General features: G+C 53.8%; 6 protein-coding genes across 6 annotated transcripts; 4 read left to right on the plus strand and 2 right to left on the minus strand.

Annotated features, from left to right (window-relative positions):
• Window positions 1-369: 369 nt before the first annotated feature.
• lah (involucrin repeat protein) lies at window positions 370-5,895 on the plus strand (the record flags this gene model as incomplete). The annotated part of the gene is made up of 2 exons (XM_040842036.1): window positions 370-3,899; window positions 3,999-5,895. The coding sequence occupies 2 exons, from the start codon at window positions 370-372 to the stop codon at window positions 5,893-5,895; spliced, it is 5,427 nt and encodes a 1,808-aa protein (XP_040702257.1).
• ASPSYDRAFT_44801 (uncharacterized protein) lies at window positions 5,807-12,424 on the plus strand. The gene is made up of 2 exons (XM_040846909.1): window positions 5,807-12,259; window positions 12,346-12,424. Exons 1-2 carry the CDS (start codon window positions 6,096-6,098, stop codon window positions 12,395-12,397), a joined length of 6,216 nt encoding a protein of 2,071 aa, XP_040702258.1. The 5' UTR covers window positions 5,807-6,095; the 3' UTR covers window positions 12,398-12,424.
• A 4,017-nt stretch (window positions 12,425-16,441) lies between these two features.
• On the plus strand, window positions 16,442-17,914 carry ASPSYDRAFT_151640 (uncharacterized protein; the record flags this gene model as incomplete). Its single annotated transcript, XM_040842116.1, has 1 exon — window positions 16,442-17,914. The coding sequence occupies one exon, from the start codon at window positions 16,442-16,444 to the stop codon at window positions 17,912-17,914; it is 1,473 nt and encodes a 490-aa protein (XP_040702259.1).
• A 493-nt stretch (window positions 17,915-18,407) lies between these two features.
• Window positions 18,408-19,350, plus strand: ASPSYDRAFT_89202 (enoyl-CoA hydratase/isomerase family protein; the record flags this gene model as incomplete). The annotated part of the gene is made up of 2 exons (XM_040852128.1): window positions 18,408-18,832; window positions 18,909-19,350. The coding sequence occupies 2 exons, from the start codon at window positions 18,408-18,410 to the stop codon at window positions 19,348-19,350; spliced, it is 867 nt and encodes a 288-aa protein (XP_040702260.1).
• A 50-nt stretch (window positions 19,351-19,400) lies between these two features.
• On the minus strand, window positions 19,401-20,669 carry ASPSYDRAFT_151753 (NADH:flavin oxidoreductase/NADH oxidase; the record flags this gene model as incomplete). The annotated part of the gene is made up of 1 exon (XM_040842126.1): window positions 19,401-20,669. The coding sequence occupies one exon, from the start codon at window positions 20,667-20,669 to the stop codon at window positions 19,401-19,403; it is 1,269 nt and encodes a 422-aa protein (XP_040702261.1).
• A 320-nt stretch (window positions 20,670-20,989) lies between these two features.
• On the minus strand, window positions 20,990-22,950 carry ASPSYDRAFT_89204 (uncharacterized protein; the record flags this gene model as incomplete). Its single annotated transcript, XM_040852129.1, has 8 exons — window positions 20,990-21,211; window positions 21,296-21,523; window positions 21,585-21,711; window positions 21,768-21,879; window positions 21,928-22,074; window positions 22,123-22,362; window positions 22,414-22,506; window positions 22,560-22,950. 8 exons carry the CDS (start codon window positions 22,948-22,950, stop codon window positions 20,990-20,992), a joined length of 1,560 nt encoding a protein of 519 aa, XP_040702262.1.
• Between the last annotated feature and the right edge of the window lie 170 nt (window positions 22,951-23,120).

The following is a 23,120-nucleotide window of genomic DNA, read 5'->3' on the forward strand; positions in this document are numbered from 1 at the left end:
TCACCACAAGCTTACAGTCACCCGTCATCCGATTGTCCAGTCTATCGTGCCATCTCAACCAGATCCGAGGCGCTAGATCGCTAGTGGCCGATTGTCTGGAGCAACCAACCTCCGCTCGGACAAAGATCCACGGTTCAGCTGTCTTGTTTACCGCCGCCAAAACATACACTCGCCTCCAGCCTTGCCTTGTCGCCTTGTCGCTTTTCCCTTCTTCTCTCCACCTTCCTTCCCTTCCCACTCTTTCATTTTGTAATTCTATCCATTCTATTCATTGACACAATTATTATACATTACGTTGGTTCTTTCTAGGCCAATTGAAACCCACATGATTGCCTAAGAATCTAGAGCGCGAATAGCTCTTTGCCCACCATGTTCAAAGGCATCTTGGGCGGGGGCCGTTCCTCCTCCAGCACCGACCTTCGCAGCAACTCGAGCTCGAAGGGCGAGCGCCGCCGCAAATCCGGCCATAGATCCTCTGCTTCATCGACAGTAAGCCACAGGTCCTCACGGGGTGACGACCGTGACCGGGGCCTGGGCGACCTGTCAGCCTACCCATCGCCAGGCAGCGCCAGTCGAAGCAAGCGCTATGCGGAGAGCGCGGCAGGCGAATCTGTTGCTTCGAGTTATGCGACCGCGCAGCCGAATTACTCTCACGATCGTATTGTTTCCGAACGAGCCCTGAAGCGCAGTAAAGATCCAGAATACGATGACCGCGACGACCGCGACCGCGACCGCTATCGAGAAGACCGCAATAGGGATAAGGATAGACAGCGGAGGCGCACCAGGTCGGAAAGGGAAGACGAGGGAGAAAGGGATTATGATGATCGTGACAACCACCGCCGCGAACGCGAACGCGAGCGGACGCACTCTGGTGATGATGCGCACTTCCCGCCAGTGGCGAGCGGTGCGGTCCCTGCACCATTCGATCAAGCTCAAGATCCCGCTCAACCGCCCTTTTCTGGAAACCATGAGCCTCAGTCCGGGCCGGCGGATGGGGCTTCGCCCACTATTTACGATCCCCATGTTCAACAACAATTTCCCGGACAGTTTCCAACCGCCTTTGCTGAGCCTTACCGACCGCCAAATCCTGCTGGTGAAGCGGCTGATTACTATGGTGACCAAGGACAGTCTGTCCAAGACCAACCGGGTGTTCGACCAAAGCCACCGTTGGTTATTCCCAACAGCCAAGCGCACTTGATGACAGCCTCGCCGTCCGCGAATCCACCTCCAGAACCGAGCAGTGTGGGAGAGGTTGGCGCCGCTGCGTCGTATTTCGCAGCCGATCCTGGACTTGACGCTCAAACCTTTGAGCAACCTATTTCCAGCCCGCAAGCCAAACCACCAAAGCCATCAAAGCCACCAAAGCCGTCCCATTCTATGGGCCAAGCAGCAGCAGGAGCGGGGGCTGCGACATACGGACTGGGAGATTATTCTGCCGAACAAGTTCTAAGTGGATCTCCTACAGCATATGCCACTCCCACAACTACGAACCAAGGCAGGCCACCGCATTCCAATTCCCATGGCGTTGGGGCTGCAGTTGGTGGTGTCGCAGCTGGAGCAGCAGCTGGTTACATGTTGAATCATCACCACCATTCATCGTCAGCCTCTGACCATGTTTCTCAATACTCAATGCAAAACCCTGACGATACCTCCCAGGTTGGACAGGGGTATTCCGGCGCGCCAATGAATCCAGCTTTATATGGTGTGGGCGCTGCCGGCGCGGCGTACGCTGCTAGTCCCCTGCATCCACACCATGCTGCTATCTATCACGGATCTCCCTTCCAGGGTGGCGCGATGGCTTATCAGCAGCACCGGCGCGGACCACTGGATAAGTTCATTGATTTCTGGCGTGACCCTGAGGGTGTTGGAAAGTTCGAAGATTATACCGAAGAGATTGGGGTCTGCAGATACTGTTTCGAGCCGGGTACGACCTCAAAAAATGCGCCTCGTCCACACAACTACGGGCGCCGCCGGTCGTCTGATCGCATCAGTGCGGGCTCGCGAGTGGATAAACAAAGTCGATATGCGTCCTCGGAGGATGAAGGCCGCCGGCGCAAGTCTTCGAAGTCATCCTGGCTACCAGCCATTCTTGGCGGATATGCCATGAAATCGCTCTTTGACAATAAGGATTTTGATGATTCCTACAGTATCAAATCCGGCCGTGTCGCAGGCGCCTACCCCGACAGTGAGGGCGCCTCCGCGTCAGACAAGGGAAGTCGAACTTCACGTGGTGTTCACAAGCGGTCACACCGTACCCGTTCTCAGGAACCAGCTGGTCGTGCCGATTACTATGATTCGAAGCCCAGCGGATATGAAGGATCGCGGATCGTCGCTCAGTCTCGCTCCCGTTCTCGATCATCATCAAGATCCAACCACCATAGCCATACACTTCGCGACGCTGCCATCGGTGCGGCGGTAGGTGGTGCGGCGATGTCAATGGCTAAATCTCACCATCGGGACCGGAGTCGCAGCAACAGCCCCAGCCGCTCCGTGCGAAAGCCCAGGGGCAGGAGGAGGAAGTCGTCCTCGTCCTCTGGCTCGTCATTTGATAATATTTCACGACCTGCTAAGAAATCGGCCGGCGGCTTTGGCTCGTTCTTCACTGCTTCCTCCGAGAACCGCATGAAGCGACGCAATAAGCGAAGCAAGAGCATTTTCTCTTTCAACAATGCTTCTTCATCGTCTCTCGATAACGATCTTGCTTTTGGGAGCGGGTACGCGAAGAAGTTGATAGGTAAGTCTAGGAGACGGAGCTCTAAGGAGAAAAAGGAGAAAGATGTGGACGCGAAATTGCTGGCGCTGGGCGCAACAGCAACAGCGCTGGCTGCTTCATCTCCTCGTCGAAACCGTCGGGCAGGTGAAGTATTCGTCGGTCAAGGCTCCCGTTCCGGTCGATCGGATTATACCTCATCCGCTAGCAATGAAGAAGACTGGGAGGACTTGGACTCGGAGGGTCATGCGTCTAGTGTCAGTTCAGCACTTGCTTTCGGCGCCAGCTCAAGTGGAAATTCGTCGGATTCAAGCTCCGGATGGGGATGGGTCTGGGGAGGCAAAAATAAAAAGAAGTCGAAGAAGCGCTCGAGCTCAAACGAGAAACACTTCCCCACCGGTGCGGCCGTAGCTGCTGGGGCATTGGGATCAGCAGCGCTGGCTTCTGGTTATCATCGCGACAACAAGGCTCCCAGCCAAGCTCCAAGCAGCAGTACGGCTAGCCTTCAGGATGTGGCTCCAATACCCACATCCGACCCAGGCCGTTACGATGCCGTTCCACTGTCGTCATTCTCTTCATCCCAGCCACAATTGATCCGACCAGGCCCTATTCCTCTTCAGCAGCCTCAGCCAGTCACGCCTGTTTCCCAAGCCGTGTACACTACCCAGGGAGCTCCGATCCAGTCTTACAGCGCGCCGATCATTCCAGCTTTTGAAAACCCATTCCCCTCTTATGAATCCCAGTTGCGGGAGGTGGACGAGGACAGGGAGGACCGAGGGAGTTCCCGTTATCCCGTGCCCCTCAACGAGCTTCCCAAGGCCGAACGCCGTCATAGACGAAGCGACTTCACACCTATATTCCAGAATGATTCCATTGAACCCGCACCCGGGTCTGGTCTGAAACGCCGCTCTACTACAAGGGACCAAGCTTCTGTCTCGTTTAACTTAACTGAGGAGCAAGAGGACAAAGAGCGACGCACAGAACGCCTGGAGAGACTGAAGCATGACTTGGGCCGCAGGGACCGTATCGAGCTCCTTGATTATGAGGAGGATACCAAGTCTGCACCTGCCGGCTATGCTTCGAAACGGTATAGAGACAGCGAGCCCGAGTGGGAGCGTGAGCGCGAACGAGACCGTGAGCCGGAAAGCCGTTTCACCAAGGATGACCTGAAGGGCGATAGAGACACTGCGTCTTGGGCTGGGCCAATTGCAGTTGGAGCGATAGGCACTGTCGCCGCCTCTACCGTTCTTTCTGGGAAGTCGGCAAAGGACGATGGATCCGAGGCGAGTGAAAGATGGCGCGAACGGTCAGAGCAGCGACGAGCCGAGCGTCGACGTGCAACTGATCCCTCCGCGATGTCATCTGTTTCATCCGATATTCCGGAGCGATCAAAACCACGTGAAGTAATTGAGGAACGAGCCAGCTCAGCTAGCCCCTCAGACCATGTCAAGACATCGGCTTTCCGTGGTGTCGGTAAGAAGAAGGCCGTTCATGATGACTATGCTGCATTCTTTTACCCAGATGAGCTGCGTTACAGCCCTGATTCTCATAGCCGACGAGAATCACCCACAATGCCGACCATTGTTGAAATAGAGCCTGCAAGCGAGAAATCCCGGAAACAGCCCCAGGAGCCACCCGTGGAGGCACTGTTTGACCCCTCTGTTGAGTCAACTCCTGACTATAAAGGGTTTAAGAACTTGCCATGGCCTGTGCCGACCTTGAGGGTCACCGAGCCAACACCCCCTCACAGCGTCAGTGGCTCCGTGAGAGGTACATCATCGCCCATAATAACGCCAGCGGAGCCAGTTGTTGAAGTCGAAGAAGAACCAGAGCGACCAACTGCCTCTCGCGTATCTTGGGCAGATGAAGACAAACGTCATGAGTATGAAGTCCGTTCTACTTCCTCCGGACGCAGCTCTCTCGATCTAAATGAAGGGCGACGTGACTCCGTTCCCGATACTACTACTACTCGCGACGGACCCATCGGCTATACATACATCGAACCGTCTGGCGCTCATGTGGAAGACACAAACGACGAGATCGAATTTGCTGCCACTGTCGCTGCGGCGGCGCAGGCAGCTGGGTTTGACCCATCCCTTGTGACAGATGACCCAGTCTTCCGCACACGAACTTCGCCTCCCGGATCTGATACCCGTGAAAGATCAATTTCGCCTACCACTAGGGTTTCTGCCAACCCCGAACAATTCCATGGATACGTCGAGGGCGAAGTTGAGACTCCCGAGGCTCCCAAATCGCAGTTCTTCTCAGATGAGCCCATCTTCCCTGGCCCTAAGCCTACCTTTTCCAACAACTGGACTGAAAGAGGATGGAATTATGAGTCTTATCCTTCAGCTGAGCAACCCGTGGTTGAACATATCGACAGAGTAGAAACCGATCCTGCCGATGTGCCACTTCCTCGCAGTGTTATTGGAACATCAGATATTCAAGAGAAGCCAACAAGCGAATATCCACGACAAGAGTCCGACTCCCCCGGTGAAGAAGAGTTCTTCATGCCAGGAGGTTTCGAGCCCGAAGAGCCTGCAAAACCAAAGCGGCGTAGCCCCTCGCCCACCACAGATGCCATTCCTCAGTCAACCGTTTCCTACTCTGACATAAAGGAACTTGAGCCTGAACCTCTTAGAAGAACCGAGACAGAGGGCACCGAGACTGATTACAATGATGTCGCTGAATCGGCTGTAGGGACCGAAGACGGAACTGAGGGAAAGAAGAAGAAGAGAAGAAAGAGACGTTCAAAGCGCGAGAGTGACACGTTTGACGATGCTGCTTCAGTGGCATCCTCTGTGGCCACGGAAAGCAGTGACAAGCGCAGGAGCATGGAAGATAAAGGGAAGAAGTCTGGCGGTTTCCTAAGCAGCATATTCGGATCTAGAGTGTCTGAGCCAGTAGAGAGCAAGAGATCCCCTGAGAAGCCTGTATCTCGCGAGGTTCAGTCTGAAATTGGAACGCGCACTTCTGAGGACCTCAGCCGTCGCCGCAGGCATCGAAGCTCGAGTCGAGGCGACTCGTTGGATGGAAGACGCCGATATGACGGCCGCGAGTTGGATCGTGAAGACAACTTTTTGGCGGATAAGGATGTTAACGTTGAGAGTTACAAGTCAAGCAGGCAACGCCGGGAGGATAAGCGGAGGCAACGCTATGGGGATGAGGAGGACGAGAAGGTATAGTTCATAGTTGTTCTCTTTTTTCGCCATGACCTTTGTAAACCATGATGATATTACCCTGCCTATGCCCATTGAATGTTTTAACGAACCAGATTTATTGATTCATTTGCTAAATAATATTTTCTCTTTTCCCTACCGTATAGGATCCAAGACCATCCCAAGAAAGCGAAAGAGACCAGTCTTTTTTAGTCGAGCGCCCCGAAATGCCACCAATGGACGGCGAAGGTGAGTATGATGGTGCTTCGGGGCCATCCTCTTCAATGGATGCAGAAGGGAGAGAGTTGGGACTGCGATTCCTTGCACGGCGGCCTAGAAGTCACTCGACATCACCGCCGTCATCGCAGAAGATCGTGACTGATTTGGCACCAAGATCGGTCTCGCCAGGTCCGACTATGAAGCATGGCCAAGACGGCTTCACCGCGCCTCGACGACTATCACTGTCGCGGTTTTCCGACTCCCCTACGGCTGTGCCCTTGCACTTCCGTCCCCCGCCTACATCACCACGACTTCAACACTCGCCTTCCATCAATTCCCCTACGGCTGCCTCACCTGGGTCTCCTAGTCAGGGACGTCGAAGCCGCCCCAACTCAGCTGAGTTCAAACATTCTCGCGAGATTCGACCTCTATTTCTAGTCGAGCGCCATGGGTCAAACAAGATGGAGAACCAACTTGGCGATGAGCCATTGCCGTCTCTCCCATCGAGCAAGAGCGCATCCACAGAGGATCTTACGGTCTTGCCAGATGAGAACACTTGGGAGTCTGCCGAACACAGTCGTCAAGTCCAATACACCGGTCTGCCAACGGCTGAGCCCTACAGCCAACATGAAGTCCTTGGTTCTCAGCAAAACACTCCTACACGTGCCACGTTTGGACCTCCACACCATCTTTCTCGGAAGCAGGAACTAGGCTATGAGTTCCATTCTCCGTCGGAACTTCTGCAGGAATCAAGCACATATGGCGATTTGCCGTCATCCCCGGCGATGGAAGTCCTGTCTTCTGCTGAGAGTTCCACGGCTGGAGTTAAAGAGGAGCGCCACCTAGCAAGGGAACTTGAAAGCCTGCCTGCGCTCCCTGACTCCCGCCCCGCTACCCCAGACGACAAAGCTATTTCTGCCTGGGATGTGCAGCAGCAAACAACCCCCACACAGGAAAAGTCTCTCCCCGTGACTGATACCCCGGATTTCCACAGCGGTCCCGGTTTCGCAGGGGTCGTTGACGCAGCTGTAGCCGCTGCGCACCCGGACACGGCTCCATACCCTGACGCCGAGGTGCTGGCCAAATCTCAACATTACGATGCTGAGGATGACGATACAGTTCGCACCATCACCGGCGATGATGTCCCCGCTGTAGAGGACGCTGATGCCACGCCACCAGGCTCACCAATTAAGGAGCGAGAATACCATGACTCGTTCGCTGATCGTGCCGCGCCCTGGGGCTTTGCCTCCGTTGTTGGTGCCGCTGTTGCTGCGAATAAGGGGGCTGTTGCAGATGAGGGACACCACTTCTCTGGAGACTTCCCTGTCACTACGCCCAGTGGAGATGAGAAAACCCCGTCTGTTGCTGATACCACAGAAGACGAGTTCTTTGATGCCATGAGCAGGGATGAAGTTGGTGATGAGGATGAGGCCGCATGGGACTTGAACCTCCCAGCTAAGCCCGCGGAGCCGGTTGTCCTAAGGGAAGTTTCTGAAGTACTTGGAGGTCAGAACCGCGAACTTGAGTCCCAATCCGCTCCTGTGCCCGAGCCAGAACTCGACATCGTAAAGACAGAGGAGCCATCCATGACCGAGCAAGGGCCTACAGAACCAGTGCCAGAAGTGACCGACAAGTCTATCGATGAGGCCATCGAAGCGCAGCCCGACGTTGTCGATGCATCAACCTCTTCTACCAAGAAGAAGAATAAAAAGAAGAAGAAGGGGAAGAACGTCGATGTTACTGACCAGGGCGAAGACAAGGCACCCGAGACGCAAACGATTGATCCCGCACCTATAACTTTCGGAGAGGATGAGAAGAAGGACGAGGCTCAGACTCCAACTCCTGAACAGGTTCAGGTTGGCGAAATACCCGCAGTTGACGGAGGTATACCTGAGCAGATCGTAGAATCAGAGCGGAAGCTCTCTGTTGATACCGAAGATAATTTCGAGGACGCTGAAACCCACCCAGTGCCCGAGGTTGCAACACCTGCACTAGATGAAGCGGTTACTATGCCTGAGCAAAGTCCTACAACCGACCTTGAGCGACCAATTGAGGAGAACCGATTCATCCCGGTTGATGAACCCCTGACGACTGAGCAGCCCACAGAGGAAATTGCGCCAGAAGTTACCGCAGAGACCACTGAAACCAGCAAAGCGGTAGACGCCGAGCCGACTCAGCCTGAAGAGCCCGAAGAGACTGCCAGTGACGCGGGCCTATCCAAAAAGGCGAAGAAAAAGAAGAAGGCGGCTAAGGCCAAGGCCGCTGCCGCAGCTGCCGCCGCGGTTGCTGAAGAATCCGCACCTGCTGAGGAGCTAACTGCTCAGACTGAAGACGCTGTTGCTTCTCAAAGGGCCGAGCCAGAGGTGTCGAAAGAAAATTTGGAACCCACGGATTCCACACGGCCAATTGAAGATGTCACACAGCCAGCCGAACAGCCAGAGGGTTTAGTGATTGAGAAGTCTCTGCAGCCAACTGAGGCGGTTGAGGGTGTCTACGCCCCACCTGAGGGATCATTAGGCCGTGTACCTGAGGATATCTCTCCTGAGCGGGAACTCACTGAGCGTGCGGTATCCGCCGAGCATCCAGCCACCGAATCCGAGCAAGTGTATATCCCAGGCCAGGAAACCCAAGAGAGCTCTACAACTGCCGATATTGCGGCTCCTGCCGACGCCGAGCCGCTGCCTGAATCCGACAAGCCAGATCAAGAAGCTGATGCTCCACTTTCACGGAAGGCCAGCAAGAAGGACAAGAAGAAAAAGAAACGCAAGAGTGCTGTGGAAGTCTTGTCTGAAGCCGAGACAGCAGATACTCAGCCTGAGCCTGAACCTTCGGAAAAGCTTGAAGGAGTTGAAAGGGAGCTTCCTCTGGGTGAAGGCGACTCCAAAATTAAAGACCAGGAAGACATTTCCGCAGATTTCAAGGAGCCTGTAGCTGAGGCAGTCAAGAATGAAGAGGTGGCACCGGAGCCCGCCCCTGATACCGTGACCGTGGAGTTAGCCGAGCCAGCAGGTGAGGCTATCGAGGCCGCGGAGGAGTCCAAGCAGCAAGAGCAGGATGGCACTCTGGAAATAGCCAAGGATATCCCTGTCGGAGACGCTGTGCCTGAAGAGCTTGAGGAAGAGGGATCAACTAAGAAGAGTAAGAAGAAGAAGAAGAAGAACCGCAAATCCACGAGCGTTTCTGAACAGCAGCCGGAGCCGGAGCCCGAAATGAAGCCCGAAGACATTACATCTCAGCCTGAAACAAGCGGTCCACCACCACCTCTCGATGACACCCAACAACACGAAGCGGATACCAAAGATGAGCCGACCGGCACTCAGACTGTTGGTACTATTTCTGAACAAGCCGAAGGCGAACCAAGTCAATCGGTGGAGTTGCCCGAGACCAATGATAGCGAACCACATGTGCCTGAGCAACCAACAATCGAGCCTGAGGCGGGGGAACAAACATCAACGGGGAAGAAGAGCAAAAAGAAGGAGGACGAGCAAAATGTTCCCAAAGAACTTGAGGAAACCTCCCTTCCCGACATTGTTGGAGGTCCGGAAGCCTCTGAGCCCTCGATACCCGCTACAGAGGCCGACCCCGATGGTCCCAACGAAGCCCCTATAGTTCCAGATGAACCCTCGCCAACGCCAGGTCAAGATCCCACGGAGGAAATGTCGCGTGAAGTGGAAACAGCCGCCGAGTCGGGCAATGTCGCTATTCCAGACAGCCAGGATGCCGCCGGCGCTCCACCAATGACGGCCGCTCAGAAGAAGAAGGCAAAGAAGGAAAAGAAGAAGAAGGAGCGCCAGTCATTATTGCTTGGGGAATTAGAAACTCCAGGTGCTGCGGCTGTTGCTGAAAAGGAGCTGACCGATGCTCCGCCTCAAGAGCCTATACAGGAGCCAAAGATCGCTAAGACTGGTATCGAGCAGCCGGAGGTTGTAACCCCTAACCAACAAGAAGCTGTTTCAAAGGCAATAGAGCAAGAAAACGAACCGCAATCCTCTGAGCGATTCAATGAACAGGTGGCAGAAAAGATCTCGGAACAGCTTGGAGATGAATTAGCTGCAACGGAACCACCATCACCCGAAGCCACAGAGACTGTACCAGTGCCTGCACAGGATACAACTACCGGTGACATTGCAGAAGAACCTCCGACAACAGAGGGCGTAGAAGCGCAAGAAGATAAGCCTCTCGAGCTAGGCGCCCCTGCCGTACCCGAAGCACCAATCGAACCCGTTTCCGAGGATGCGCAGCCTGTTCAAAGTGAGAGCACAAGAGACATCGGAGGAATCGCAGTGACCTCATCAAGAACTGATGACCAGCCTGATGGCGAGCAGCTCAAGGAAAATGTACCTTCTGATGTTAATGCCACAACGATTGAGCCAACGGAAGACATCCAGCAACAGACTACCGAGGAAACCCAAGCCGCCACAGAGTCTGTCCCAGAAACTCCAACGGAAGAGACCCAGCCCACTTCGAAGAAAGACAAGAAGAAGAAAAAGAAGAAGCGACAGTCTGGATCTGTTGAGACCGAGCCTGAGGCCGAGGCCACTTCCGCAAAGGAGGAAGACATTGCCCCTGTGATGTCTACCGAATTGCCTACCTCTCATGCACCAGTCACGGTTGAGGATACGTCAACAGAATATGCAACTAAAGAGGGAGAGGTGACAGAGTCTCAACCTGGGCCTACTGGCACAATGGAAGAACTACAGGAGACTGAGAAGGTCGAAGAGCTCCCGGTTCCAACTGAAGCTATCCGTCAAGCACCTGTCGAGCAGAATGGCTCCGGTTCTCAGGACCGAAGTATCCCCGAGTTACCCACAGAGGAAGCTTCCCTCGCCGAGGTGCCAACGCCAGTGCATGCCGATACCCAGGAGCAGGAGCAACTCGCAGAAGAGACTGAGGCATCAAGCTCAAAGAAAAAGAACAAAAAGAAAAAGAAGAAGAGTCAGACTACTTCTGTTGATGAGGACAAACCTGCACCTGAACCGGAGAAGCCAGTTTCCGAGAAACCTGCTGAACCTGTCACGGAGACTGCCCTGACCACTGAGCCAGAAGAGGCTCCTGTTGTCCCTACTACTGCTACTGCCGTTGAAGAGACTCAACCTACTGATGAAACCCCTACGCCAGAGCCAAAAGAGCTGGAGAGCCAGGATCTGCCCCCGGCTGAGGAGGAGCCGAAGGCTTCGAAGAAGAAGGCTAAGAAGGACAAGAAGAAGCGCAAGTCCGTCTCATTCGCAGCTGAGGAAACACCTGAGCAGCAGCCTGAACCTTCGGAGCCCGTCGAGCACGCTGATCCTGCCGAAGTTAAGAAACTAGAGCCAACAGAAATTCTTGTTGAAACTGAAGCAGCTGGCGAGCAGAAAGAGGTGGAAGTTCAAGAGCGGGAGCTAGAACCAGCGGAGCCGAGTGAAATCATTCCAAATCCTGTGCCTGAGGAAATAAGCGTGGCCGGGGAGTCTAAGCAAAATGAGGAAGCACCCGCTGAAGCAGAGACCCTTGGAGAACCGGAGTCAGCCGACAAAGCTCTTGACCACAGTAACAGACTCACTGCAGATCTAGACCCTTCTGAGGATGTAGTCGACAAGGAAACGGATTATTCGCTTCCGGCGAAGGAATCTGCTCCTGTCGCAGAGGCTGAAACGATGGACGATTTTGCAAAGCAGCCCCAATCGGTTGAACCCGAGGCCGCGGGACAGGCTGCCGAAGCAGCAGAGCCAGAGATGGGGTCGTCCAAGAAGAAGGATAAGAAAAAGAAGAAGCGCAAGACACTGGAATCGAAGGAGGACGGGACCACTGCTTCTCCTGAGCCTTCTGACAATGTCCACGAGCAGGTGGAAGCCATAACTGCAGCCCCCGAGGTTAAAGAGATCGAAGAGCCCGTACAAGAACCTGCGGAGGAGCCCGCGCCAGAGCCCCAAAAGCAGGAGGAAGACGAGCCCAAATCAGCGAAGGCAAAGAAGAAGGCTAAGAAAGACAAGAAACGCCAGTCCAAACTCTTAGCCCTCGAGAGCGAACCCTCGACTCCCACCGAAACCACCCAAGATGCGCCCGACGACAAACCGCTCGACCCTGAGGTAGCAGCCGAAGAAGTGCCCCTCGAGACAAGTAAAGAGCAGCAGCCCACTACTTTGGGCACAGATGCACCAGCCGAGACGGAAATCTCGCCTGCTGAAGATGACGGTAAAGAAAATCAGTCCCACGACACCGAACACCACGGCGACAACGATAAAGATTTGACTTGGACTGATAACGATATGTCTTCGCAGGTAGAGAAAGAGCAGCAACCAACGGTTTCCACGGATCCGTTGTCCGAGCATAAAGTCGAGTCCGAGCAGGTGGAGGCCCTCACACCTGAGAATAAGGTGGTAGGGGAAGGTCAAGAGGCTTCGGCCAAGCTTGAGCCGTCGGAGGATACTTTTACTGAAGAGAAAATTGCCAATGAAATTGAGGTGGTTAAGAGTGAAGAAGTAGGGGAGGTGCAAGATGAAACGAAGCAGACGGAGAACAATAGAGCTTTAGAGGAGGAAACAGCTGTTGAACATAAGAAGACGGATGACAATGATATTCCCGCCAACATTCCTGAGGCGACCAACACTATGGGAGAACGAGAAGAGGAAGAAATTGCCTTACAGCCAGCTATCGAGGACGAACCCGTTAAAGAAGCCGAAGCCGACCAACCAACGGCTGATGTCCACCGCGAAGAGCCTGAGTCAGCTATCCCCTCAAGAAAGCTGAGCAAAAAGCAAAAGAAGAAGCAGCGTCAGGCGGAAAAGGCCGCTGCTCTGCAGGAGCCAGAACAAGAGCCAACACCTGAGACCGAATCGGTGAATCCAGTCACTTTAGAGGAAGCAAAGCCTGAGCCTGCAGTTTCCGAAGAAGTCGAAGTCAAGACTACAGTGACGGGAGACTCTGTTCCAGAAGAACATGTTACAGAGGTCGTCCCTGAAGATAGGCGGGAAGTTTCAGGTTTGGAGACCGCAGACGATCATTCAAGTGAGGTCACGGCCCCTGAAGCAGTGCAAGGCATAACTTCGATACCTGAAGACGGGGTCCCGCAAGATGAACCATCAAGGGATATTGATGAGGATACTCAAGAGGCCGCTGGTTTATCTACGATAGGGCAGCAACAGCCCGAGCACGCAGCTCCAGAGTCTACCCATGACACGACTCCACTGCCTATCGCTGAAGACATCGCACAACAGACAAAACAGAAATCCCCTGCTGTTGAGGAGGGTATCCTGAATGAAGAGTCTGCTGCTTTGGGAACGCGCGATGTGCCTGTAATGGAAGAAACCCCCGAAAAGTCTGTAGCCGAAGAGCTTGCAACTGGAAAAGGGAAAAAGAAGAACAAGAAAAAAGCTTCAATTCAAACCGCAGACGCAAGTGAGGTTACTCAATTCGAAGAGCCTCCTGTGACAGGCCCTGAAACAGCAGTACAAACAGACATCTCCGAGGATGTTCCCGAAGTCCAAATACAGGATGCACCCCCTTCAAGGGTCACCCAAGACAAGTATCAGCCAGATGTCGCCATTGGGGCTGAAGAACTCCCTCCTCAGCCTCAAACGGCAGATCCAACAGAGTCCGAGGCTACCAAGGAACAACAGCTTGAAAGCGTACCTGAGACTGCATTTGAGACACCCGCAGAAGACAAGTCTCTCGAGGAACATGCGGATGAGCCAATTCTGAGTCGCAAGGGGCCCAAAAAGCAAAAGAAGAAGGCCAAGAAGCAGGCTAAAGAGCAAGAACAGCTAGAGGAGGCCGCCGCTCCTGGGAATGTTGAAACCGAAGCTGAGGAGCATACCAATCCCGCAGATGTTGTGGAAGCGGAAAGCCTACCTGCCGTTGAAGCTGTTGCAGTTGCTGAAGATCAGGGAAGTCAAGACGAACCAACCGAGAAGGCTGCGCCTGGGCCTTTAGATGATGAGAGGAAATCAGAGATGGCACCGGAGGAGGCCATTCACGAGGAAGCTGCAGTGAAGACCAGAAACGCGGAGACTACAGCGGACACAGACCAGGCAGATGTGTCTCGGGAAGTCCTCGTCCAAGAGAATATGGAAAATGAAGTTGGAAGTGGGATTTTGCTAGAAGAAAAAATGGTGGAGTCAGAACCAGAACTGCAGGCGCAAGATGTTGACCCCGCCGTCGACGGAAACAACACAGCCGCATATACGGGCCAGAGTCGTGCAGTTGAGCCTGAGAATACACCTGCGCCTGTATCAAGGAAGTTGTCAAAGAAGGAGAAGAGGAAGCTTAAGAAACAGGCTACGTCGGAGGAGCCTGAGAAGGAGCAGCAAGAGGCCGAAGTTCCTGTTGCACCAGTGGAAACCAAAGATAACATCACGGTCCCACAAGCTACGTTGGACATGACAGAGAAGCCACAAGACCCAACAGTGACAGCAGAACCGATTGAAGCTGTGAAAGAGGAGGTCCCCGCATCACAACCTGAGTTGGAGCCCGCTTCGATGCTCGAACACGAGGCAGGAACCTCTAGGGAACCGGTAGATGAGGCTTTAATCCAATCAGCCAATGAAGACTTGAAGTTGGCCACCGAACCACCTAAAGACGAGGTTTCTCCGCTCTCAAAGAAGCTTTCCAAAAAGGAGAAACGGAAGAAGCGCAAAGAAATAAAGACCGACGAGTCCCTGCCTGAGCCCGAGCAGTTGACAGAACCAGCCAGCCTGTCTGAAGAGCAACCCTACGAGAGATTCCTCGGGCCGGGTGGGGTTCAAGAAACAGAGCGTCAAGATGAAGACGTGTGGCCTTCGATAGACTGGGAGAAAGGTAAGATCGATACCGTCGAACAGTCTTCCCAGTCGTCCCCTGAAGCTCATGCGGGTGCTTTTGTACCAGAAATTCCTGAGTTCAAAGAATCTGCTATCCCCGAAGCCCTTCTGGAGCGACCAGGAGAGACTCCAGAGGAGGCGACCAAAGAGAGCCGAGCTCAAACGGTGACTGGAACTATCGACCGAGACGTGACAAGACAAGACTTCAACATGCCAACCACAGGTTCGGCGCTCAAGACATTACACCACGTGGAGTCTAGAGATGAAAAGAAAGTGGAAGAACCCAAGCCAAGCAAAATCGCCAACATATTCCCCAACCTTGAGCGAGGGTTATTTCGTCGACCAAGTCCGACACAGCCGGTAAAAGATGGGGCTGAGGAAGAGACCATGGCACAAGAAGCGAGTCGCGACAGCGCGATCCAGGTCTTGGAGGCTCCCATCGCCAGAGAGGTAGAACAACAACCGGAGGTTAAGGATAGCGGGTATATTGCTAGTCCTGCACTAGCTCAGGATGATACATTCGATGCTACTGCAAGAGAATTGCCAAATGCAAAGGTTGTGGCCGAGTCTGTACCCGAACGTCAACCAGAGATTTTGGAACCGAAATCTCAACCAGCTGAGCAGACTACTATTCCAGACCCAGCTGAAGAAGATGATGTCTTTGGGGCTACGTCTACAAGGGAGCTTCCAAACCTAAAAACCGACTTCACATCGGAGCGTCAACCAGAGATTCCCGAGCCTGAAGAATTTCGATCCGTTGAACACGATAAATGCGAGCTTCGTCGGTCACCATCGATTCACGGCCGACATGACCATCCACCGCTACCTTGGTCTCTTGATGAGCCTCCGCAAACTCAAAACGCACGAGATATATCGCCTCCCACGCAGCTCCCTCCCATCGCGGAACAAGAACCTGAGCGATCCGTGGTCCGGGACGGGACGCCCCGACTGGAGATGAAACCCGAGCATGTACTTCCACGACCAGAAACCCCAGTCAGGAAATTTACGGAGACTGCGCTGGGACGTCGAGCGTGGCCTTCACCTGATAAATCGGACGATGATTGGGAGAAGATACAGAAGCCCAGCCCAAAGGGTCTCTCCCCAGAGCACGGACCACGACCGGAGAGCCTCAAGACGCCAGAACAAGACAAGCCGGTTCTTCGACCAAGTAGGCCTGGAAGTGCCACGAGCAGCACGCATTCACTGCGACGGGTCGTGCACAGCGCTAGTGGAGATCTGCGAGCGGCAGCACTTGCAGCCAGCCCAGCAGTTGCGCCAGCAACAGAGCGCGAGCACCAATCACGACCAACCACACCCCAGCCATCTCAAGCCCCCACCGACCTGAACGTCGGAGAGATTGCATCTTCCTCATCCTACGATCCCGTCACTGACAAGGGCAAAAGGCCCGTACGCAGCATGACAGATGTATATGTAAGTTCTCCAGTTATTATTCATTGAAAGTTTTGATGATTTGATGGTTTGGTTTGTTTTGATGCTAATCGTGGTAGGAGGGCTGGGGTGAGACGCCGACTTCTCCCCGGTCGCCTAGTCGACCGGCCAGCATCCGGCACCGCCGCAGTATGCAACACCTCCAAGAGCTCGAATTCCGTCTGGAGAATTTGATTCAAGAAAACCGTGATATTGCCGCTGCTCGCGATGCCGCCGAAGACAAACTAAGAAATGCCAGCCTCGCTCGTCGGAAGAGCGATCAGGCACTCAACACACGGGATGCCGATCTGCGCGACCGGGAGGCGGAGCTAGAACAACTACAACAATCTGTGGAATGGTTCCAGAAGGAGGTAGCACGGTTGAACGAAGAAAACACAGGGCTGACTACCACAAATACCGCGCTCATTGCTACCCACGCACAAGAAATCCGGAGAACGCAACAAGCAGCTGCGCGCGAAGTAGAGCAATTACGGTCCCAAAACGAACGTCTGTCTACCGGTGTACATGAGCAAATCAAAATAGAAATTGAAACAGCGCTGGGACAAAAGAATGCGGAACTTCGTCGACTGCGCGAAGAACTTGAGAGCGCACGAGACAAGGTCAAGGAACTTCAAGAACAAATCTCGGCCTCCATGAACGACAATGTCATCGCATTTCGAGGTGAGGAATACTTCGAGGCCGCATGCCAGAAGCTCTGCGGCCACGTGCAACAGTGGGTTCTGCGCTTCTCGAAACACTCCGACCACCGTCGCTGCCGCAGACTCATCGAAGTGAAGGATGAGAAAATTGCGGACCGGTTTGACAATGCCATCTTAGATGGATCTGATACAGATGCCTACCTTTGCGACCGTGTCCGTCGGCGCGACGTATTTATGTCCGTCGTCATGACCATGGTGTGGGAATTCGTCTTCACCCGCTACCTGTTCGGCATGGACCGCGAACAACGACAAAAGCTGAAGTCGCTCGAGAAGCAACTTATCGAAGTTGGACCACGCAACTCAATCCACCGCTGGCGAGCCACCACGCTAACGTTGCTCTCACGGCGACAAGCCTTCGCGAAGCAGCGTGAAAATGACACCGAAGCAGTCGCGCTGGAAATATTCGATACGCTCTCTCGCCTTCTTCCCCCTCCAACTCATGTCGAATCACAACTCCTAGACTCACTGCGCAAGGTCCTCCGCGTGGCGGTGAGCTTATCACTCGAAATGCGCACGCAGCTCGCAGAATACATCATGCTGCCGCCATTGCAGCCTGAATTTGACACGAAGGGCGACCTCGCCCGCCAAGTATTCTTCAACGCGTCACTCATGAACGAACGCAGTGGCCAAACCACATCTAACGAGGAACTTCAGTCGCAGAACGCAGTCGTCCGCGTTGTGCTGTTCCCGTTGGTCGTCAAGAAGGGGAATGACGCGGGTGAAGGTGACGACGAAGTCGTTGTCTGCCCGGCTCAGGTGCTTGTGGCTCGGCCAGGCAAGGATAAACGACTTAGCAAGATGGCCAGCGGCGACCGCATGTCTGTTGAAGCCAGCCGGTCAGTGCACAGCATCGCACCGTCCACCATGGACATGAGCATGAATATGAGCATGAGTAATGTGGTTTAGGCGTCACACTAGACCATTACTCCGTTCCCTTCAGCTCAAACATGTCGTTTATTGGAAAGGAAAAGTGGTATCTGGTTATGGCGTCGATGGATATGGAATGATATACTAATGGGTTAATTTCGTTATCTTGATTTTGCCGTTTATTATGATTTATGATTCTCTTCTAGAACTTATGAGGTTACGGCTGTACTTATGTACATAATTTATTCATTGATTTATTTTCAGAACAATTTCTATTCTTCACTGACTGATATCCAATTTTTGACTGCATGCCAACCTTTAAGATTCAGTTTATTAATGTTGAGTCAAGTGTTGAGCCCTGGTGCAACTGACTCAGTTCCTCGGCATTTCTATGCGGGGAAGCTTCAGCTGCCTCGGACAAGCTGCTTTGGGTTCTGGAATGCTCATAAATGATCCACTACTCCCTCAACATGACAGCATAATCGAATAAGACTTACCTATACTCTATACAGTTCCAGCGCCGACGTACAAAATGTCTCACAATTTCCAAACCCCGCCGCCTCAATCGTCCATCTTCACCCTCTCTTTCCCATCACCTCACATTCTCCTCGTCACAATCAATCGCGAGAAGCGCATGAACGCCATCCCAACCCAAGGCCACAAAGACGGATACGCGATCTGGAACTGGTTCGACGAGGAGCCGTCTCTGCGCGTAGGAATCATCACAGGAACTGGAGGGAAAGCGTTCTCCGCGGGCGCGGATTTACTCGAGCAGCTGGATATAAGGACTCAGACCGACTCGGCTGGGAAGAATGCAGGCGGCGGAGACCAGGCTGTGAGACGGGAGCCTATGCCTAATGGCTTTGGGGGAATTTCGCAGCGCAGGGGGAAGAAGCCCGTTATCGCGGCTGTTAATGGCCTGGCGCTGGGTGGGGGTTTTGAAATTTGCTTGAACTGGTGAGATTGCTATCCCTCCGTTGAGTGTCTTTCTTTCAAACTCGTCTTTGATGCTAATACTGTTTCTTGCATGTAGTGATATGGTTGTTGCCTCCCCGAAAGCCGAATTTTCCCTCCCTGAAGTCCAGCGCGGTCTATATGCTGGCGCTGGAGGTCTTGCGCGGATCATAAGAACTGTGGGCATGCAAGTTGGCACCGAGCTGGCTCTTACAGGGCGACGGATAAGCGCGCAGGAAGCCAGGTCCTTGCGTTTGATCAACCACGTGTCAGATTCTCCAGAGAAGGTCCTTGGTGACGCGATTGATCTTGCGAACAGGATTGCAGATGTCAGCCCGGATGCGGTGATTGTTTCTCGGTATGGACTTAGAGAGGCGTGGGAGACTGGCTCTGTCGAGCAGGCGAGTCGAGCTACGGCTGAGCTGTATGGACAGAAGTTGATCAAGGGGGAGAACTTGAAGAGAGGATTGCAGGCGTTTGCGCAGAAAAAGAAGCCGGAGTGGGTTGGTTCAAAGCTTTAGACGTCATTGAGTGTACAGAACTTACAACGGTCTACTGCGTGTATATACTTCTATGCTTTACTTCTTCTTCCACGTCCCTCAAAACTCCAGTCAATCTGGGTCGCCATCCTTACCCTGACGCCTAGTTCGTTAGCAAATGCGCGGATCAAGCCTGGATTCTGCTGGAACCAGCGTCCAGCCTGCACAGCATCGATGCCAGACTGCAGCACTTCTTCAGCCAGACTGCCAGTCTTGATTCCCCCAACGGCTGAAATCAGCAGCCGATCCCCAACTGCCTTCTTGATCTCCTGCGCGAAATGCACCTGGTACGCTGGGCTGGACTTGATTGCAATGGCAGATTTGGCATGGACTCCCCCAGAGCTCACATCCACTAGATCAACGCCTCCATCGGCCAGCAGCCCAGCAAGTCTCACAGACTGCGCCACCGTCCAGCTCTCCGGAAACTCCTTTCGCAGTCCCTCGTCGAACTCAAACCAATCCGTCGCACTGATCCTCACAAGCAGCGGCATCCCCTCTGGAATCACACCCCTGACCCCCTCACAAACCTCTAGCAACAGCCTCACCCTCCCCTCAAACGCGCCTCCGTACGCATCCGTGCGCCTGTTGCTGACGGGGCTCAAAAACTGATGCAGCAGATACCCATGCGCAGCATGAATCTCCACTGCATCAAACCCCGCAACCACAGCCCGCCTCGCAGCAGCCACAAAATCACCCACCAATTCCTCAATCTCACGCACACTCAACGCCCTAGGCACATTGTTAACTCCCTCCTCCTGCGCAATCGCCGACGGGCCCACGATCTCTGTCGGCCACCCGCCCACTTCAGGGACCGCCATTGCATTCCCACTCAACCACGGCGCAACAGCACTCCCCTTCCGCCCCGCATGCGCCAACTGGATGGCGATCGCCTTACTCTGGCTGTGCGCGAACTCCGTGATGCGTCGCAGCGGCGCGATCTGGGTGTCGTCGTACAGCCCCAGATCTTGGGGCGTTATGCGCCCGATGCGCTGCACGGCTGTGGCTTCCATTATTGCCAGTCCGGGTCCGCGCTGGATGATTCCGCCGAGGTGTGTGAGGTGCCAATCCGTTGCGTGTGCTGTGCGGGAGTCTGCGGAGTATTGGCATAGAGGGGCGAGGATGAGACGGTTGGGAAGGGTTAGGGAGCGGATGGTGAGCGGAGTGAAGAGCTTGGGTGTTTTCTTTGGTATGTCGTCAGGAATTGGGTCTTGAGGCTGTATGGTCCCTGCTGGGGGTGTTTGGGCTGGCGTGTAGTAGGATATACCTGGTGCGGCATGGTTGTGGATTATATCGGTGGTCATCGTGGTAGCTTGATTGATGAACGCCGTTGATGTGGATAGAAAAGGGAGAAGCCTTGGTTTGAATATAGAGCAAGGTAAGGTATACATGTAGAGTAGACTTGAACTCATATATAGTCTATACAGCCCCCAATCAAGTATATTATTAATGTGGATGGCATCATTGCCGATTACTAATGCCGCCTATTGAAAGCACTCCAAAAAGATACTATGATTGACCCTCTTGCTATATTTGACGCGTATCCATGGCCTAGGTACATATCCCGATCATGCATGTATGGGATATTTTTCCGAGTCCAGGTCTAGGCTTCCCTATTCTACTGCTATATCTTCGACGGCTTGAAGACGAATAGGTTCCGGCCACCCTCTGTCGTGACCAAACCCTGTTTCCCGATTTGTTCAGCACTGCTGCACAATTGCTGGAGCGTATATGCATCTTGGACATTCGCGACAAATCGACCCCCCTTTCCGGGCCCGGGGTGAAGACGGCCTACAACGAACCCTAGGATTGGGGTTCCGTCGCGCCCGAATTGTACTGTGTAGGTCTGTATTTTTTTGTTAGAATATGCAATGTAAATATATGGCAGTATAGTGGTTTAGGTTGGTTGGCTGGCTGATTGGAAAATTACCTCGATAACACCACTCCCTTCCGCCTGTTCTTCAATAGCGGGGTGGTCCTCGTCTAGATGGGAGGGCAGAGGATTCCACATAGGATATCCTGAGTCTGACCGTGGTTGAGTGGACAGGATGACTGTGTGGTGATAGGAGAGGACGCCGCCGTTTGCAAGCACGAGGCCGTTTTGTGCTTTGGGGGATTGCTTGCGCGTGCGGAGTTGACGGGCTACTTCGGTGATTGCCTATATGCACGAATGAATACGGTGGGTTAAGCTGGGGTTTTGGAAAGTCTGAAAAACATACATGCATGGAATAGTTATTTCCTGCACCGCCGAAAGATGTTAGGCCCCCGAGGACGGTGAGGGGCTTGGGGCCGTGAAGGGGGAGACCGAGGTGATGAGCTGCGAGCTTGGGCACGATGGGAAAGCATCTGGCATTAGAGTTAGTACAATATACACTAAAATGGGAAGTTGGCTAGTGACATACGAATAAAAGTCGAAGAGGTCGATATCTTCCGTCCGCACCTCTGATACTTTTAGGGCTGCGTCGAGAGACTGCGACAGGCTGCGACTGGCGTGGAAGTATGGTCGTTCCCAGACTGGAAAATCAGTAGTCATTCACATATGTTGGATGAAATGGAACGTACATCGGCTGCTGTCGCTTGTGCCTGCGCCCCCCAGTGGGTATATCCACTTCGACTCTGGGATTCCTAGTTCACGGGCGAAAGTTGTCGTGGTAAGGATACAGGCGGCGGCCAGATTAACGGTGTTGAATGCATTCATGAGAAGGGGATCTGGAGGCTGTTAGAAATGTCCACAGGCTTCTGGGGCTGGTTACTGACATGGCGAACAGATCATGCGGTTACGCCTTGTCACTGTCCCTATTGATTCGGATGTCTCCGGTTCTTGACCGTGTGCCCACGAGAAAGGTGATTTGGCAGCAACCTGGGCAAAATCTGCGTATAGGTCTGCAGACTCTTTGTGGTTATCGGAAAGCTTCTGCTGGAGGTGCGCTCGGAAGGCTGCCTCGTAGAGGGGGTATACTTGAATCGGCGCACCGAGCATATGCCGGGTTCCCAAATCTAGTCAAATGTAAGCTTCTGGTCCACGATATAGGCGTTAACAAGACCAACCCTCTGGTCGCTCTCGATCCCATATTGAAGTGTGATCATCAAGCTTGGTCCAATGCGGAGGTGGGAATTTCTTCGATTTCTTGAAAGCTTCCACTGCTGTTGTTAGCAGGACCCTATGCCCGAAATGCTACTCTCGGAACACGAACAGGAGGCTAATGCTTCAGCGCCAGTCACGACGGCCACCTTGCTCTTCTTGTACGCTACTCGTTGCGCGGCCTCGTCGAACAGTCGTCCAGGAGAATCGCCTCCATGATGACTCTCGGTCGTGTGAACGGCACCCGGCAACCCCAGTCTTTGCACAAGCAGCCCCGGGGCATTGGGATAAGGCCAGGTCCAGTTCGCGACGACGCCAATACTTTCGATAGCAGATTGCAGCTTCTGTGCAGCCTCTGGAGCGAGCGTGGTGTCTTGGATGGCTGCACCGATGGCGCGCAGCATCAGGGTGAGCGGCTCGGCGGCATCCTCTCGGCCCTTGGACTCGCGATCGTTGATGTCGCCAATGCCCACCAGGATGGGAACCTCTGCTACATTCGACATGTTGGGCGTTGGGGGTATCGGTTAGATGGCAGGCCGGCGGACTCAGACATCCATGTGCTTGTCCGGCTTATTTATTCGCGCCGCAAAGGTTGCCGAGGAATTGGTTCTCTCACTGAGTGTGAGAGTGGAGAGCGGATTCTTCTATCTCGGCTCTCGGGAACTCCAGCGCG

Source organism: Aspergillus sydowii, assembly GCF_001890705.1.
Source record: "Aspergillus sydowii CBS 593.65 unplaced genomic scaffold ASPSYscaffold_5, whole genome shotgun sequence".
Lineage (NCBI taxonomy): Eukaryota > Fungi > Ascomycota > Eurotiomycetes > Eurotiales > Aspergillaceae > Aspergillus > Aspergillus sydowii.

Bases quoted from the DNA above. Each gene is read 5' to 3' on its own strand.
- ASPSYDRAFT_44801 (XM_040846909.1), top strand. From the start codon at position 6,096: ATGCCACCAATGGACGGCGAAGGTGAGTATGATGGTGCTTCGGGGCCA. The intron at 12,260-12,345 runs TAAAGAAAATCA...TGTCTTCGCAGG, and splicing joins TCGCCTGCTGAAGATGACGG to TAGAGAAAGAGCAGCAACCA.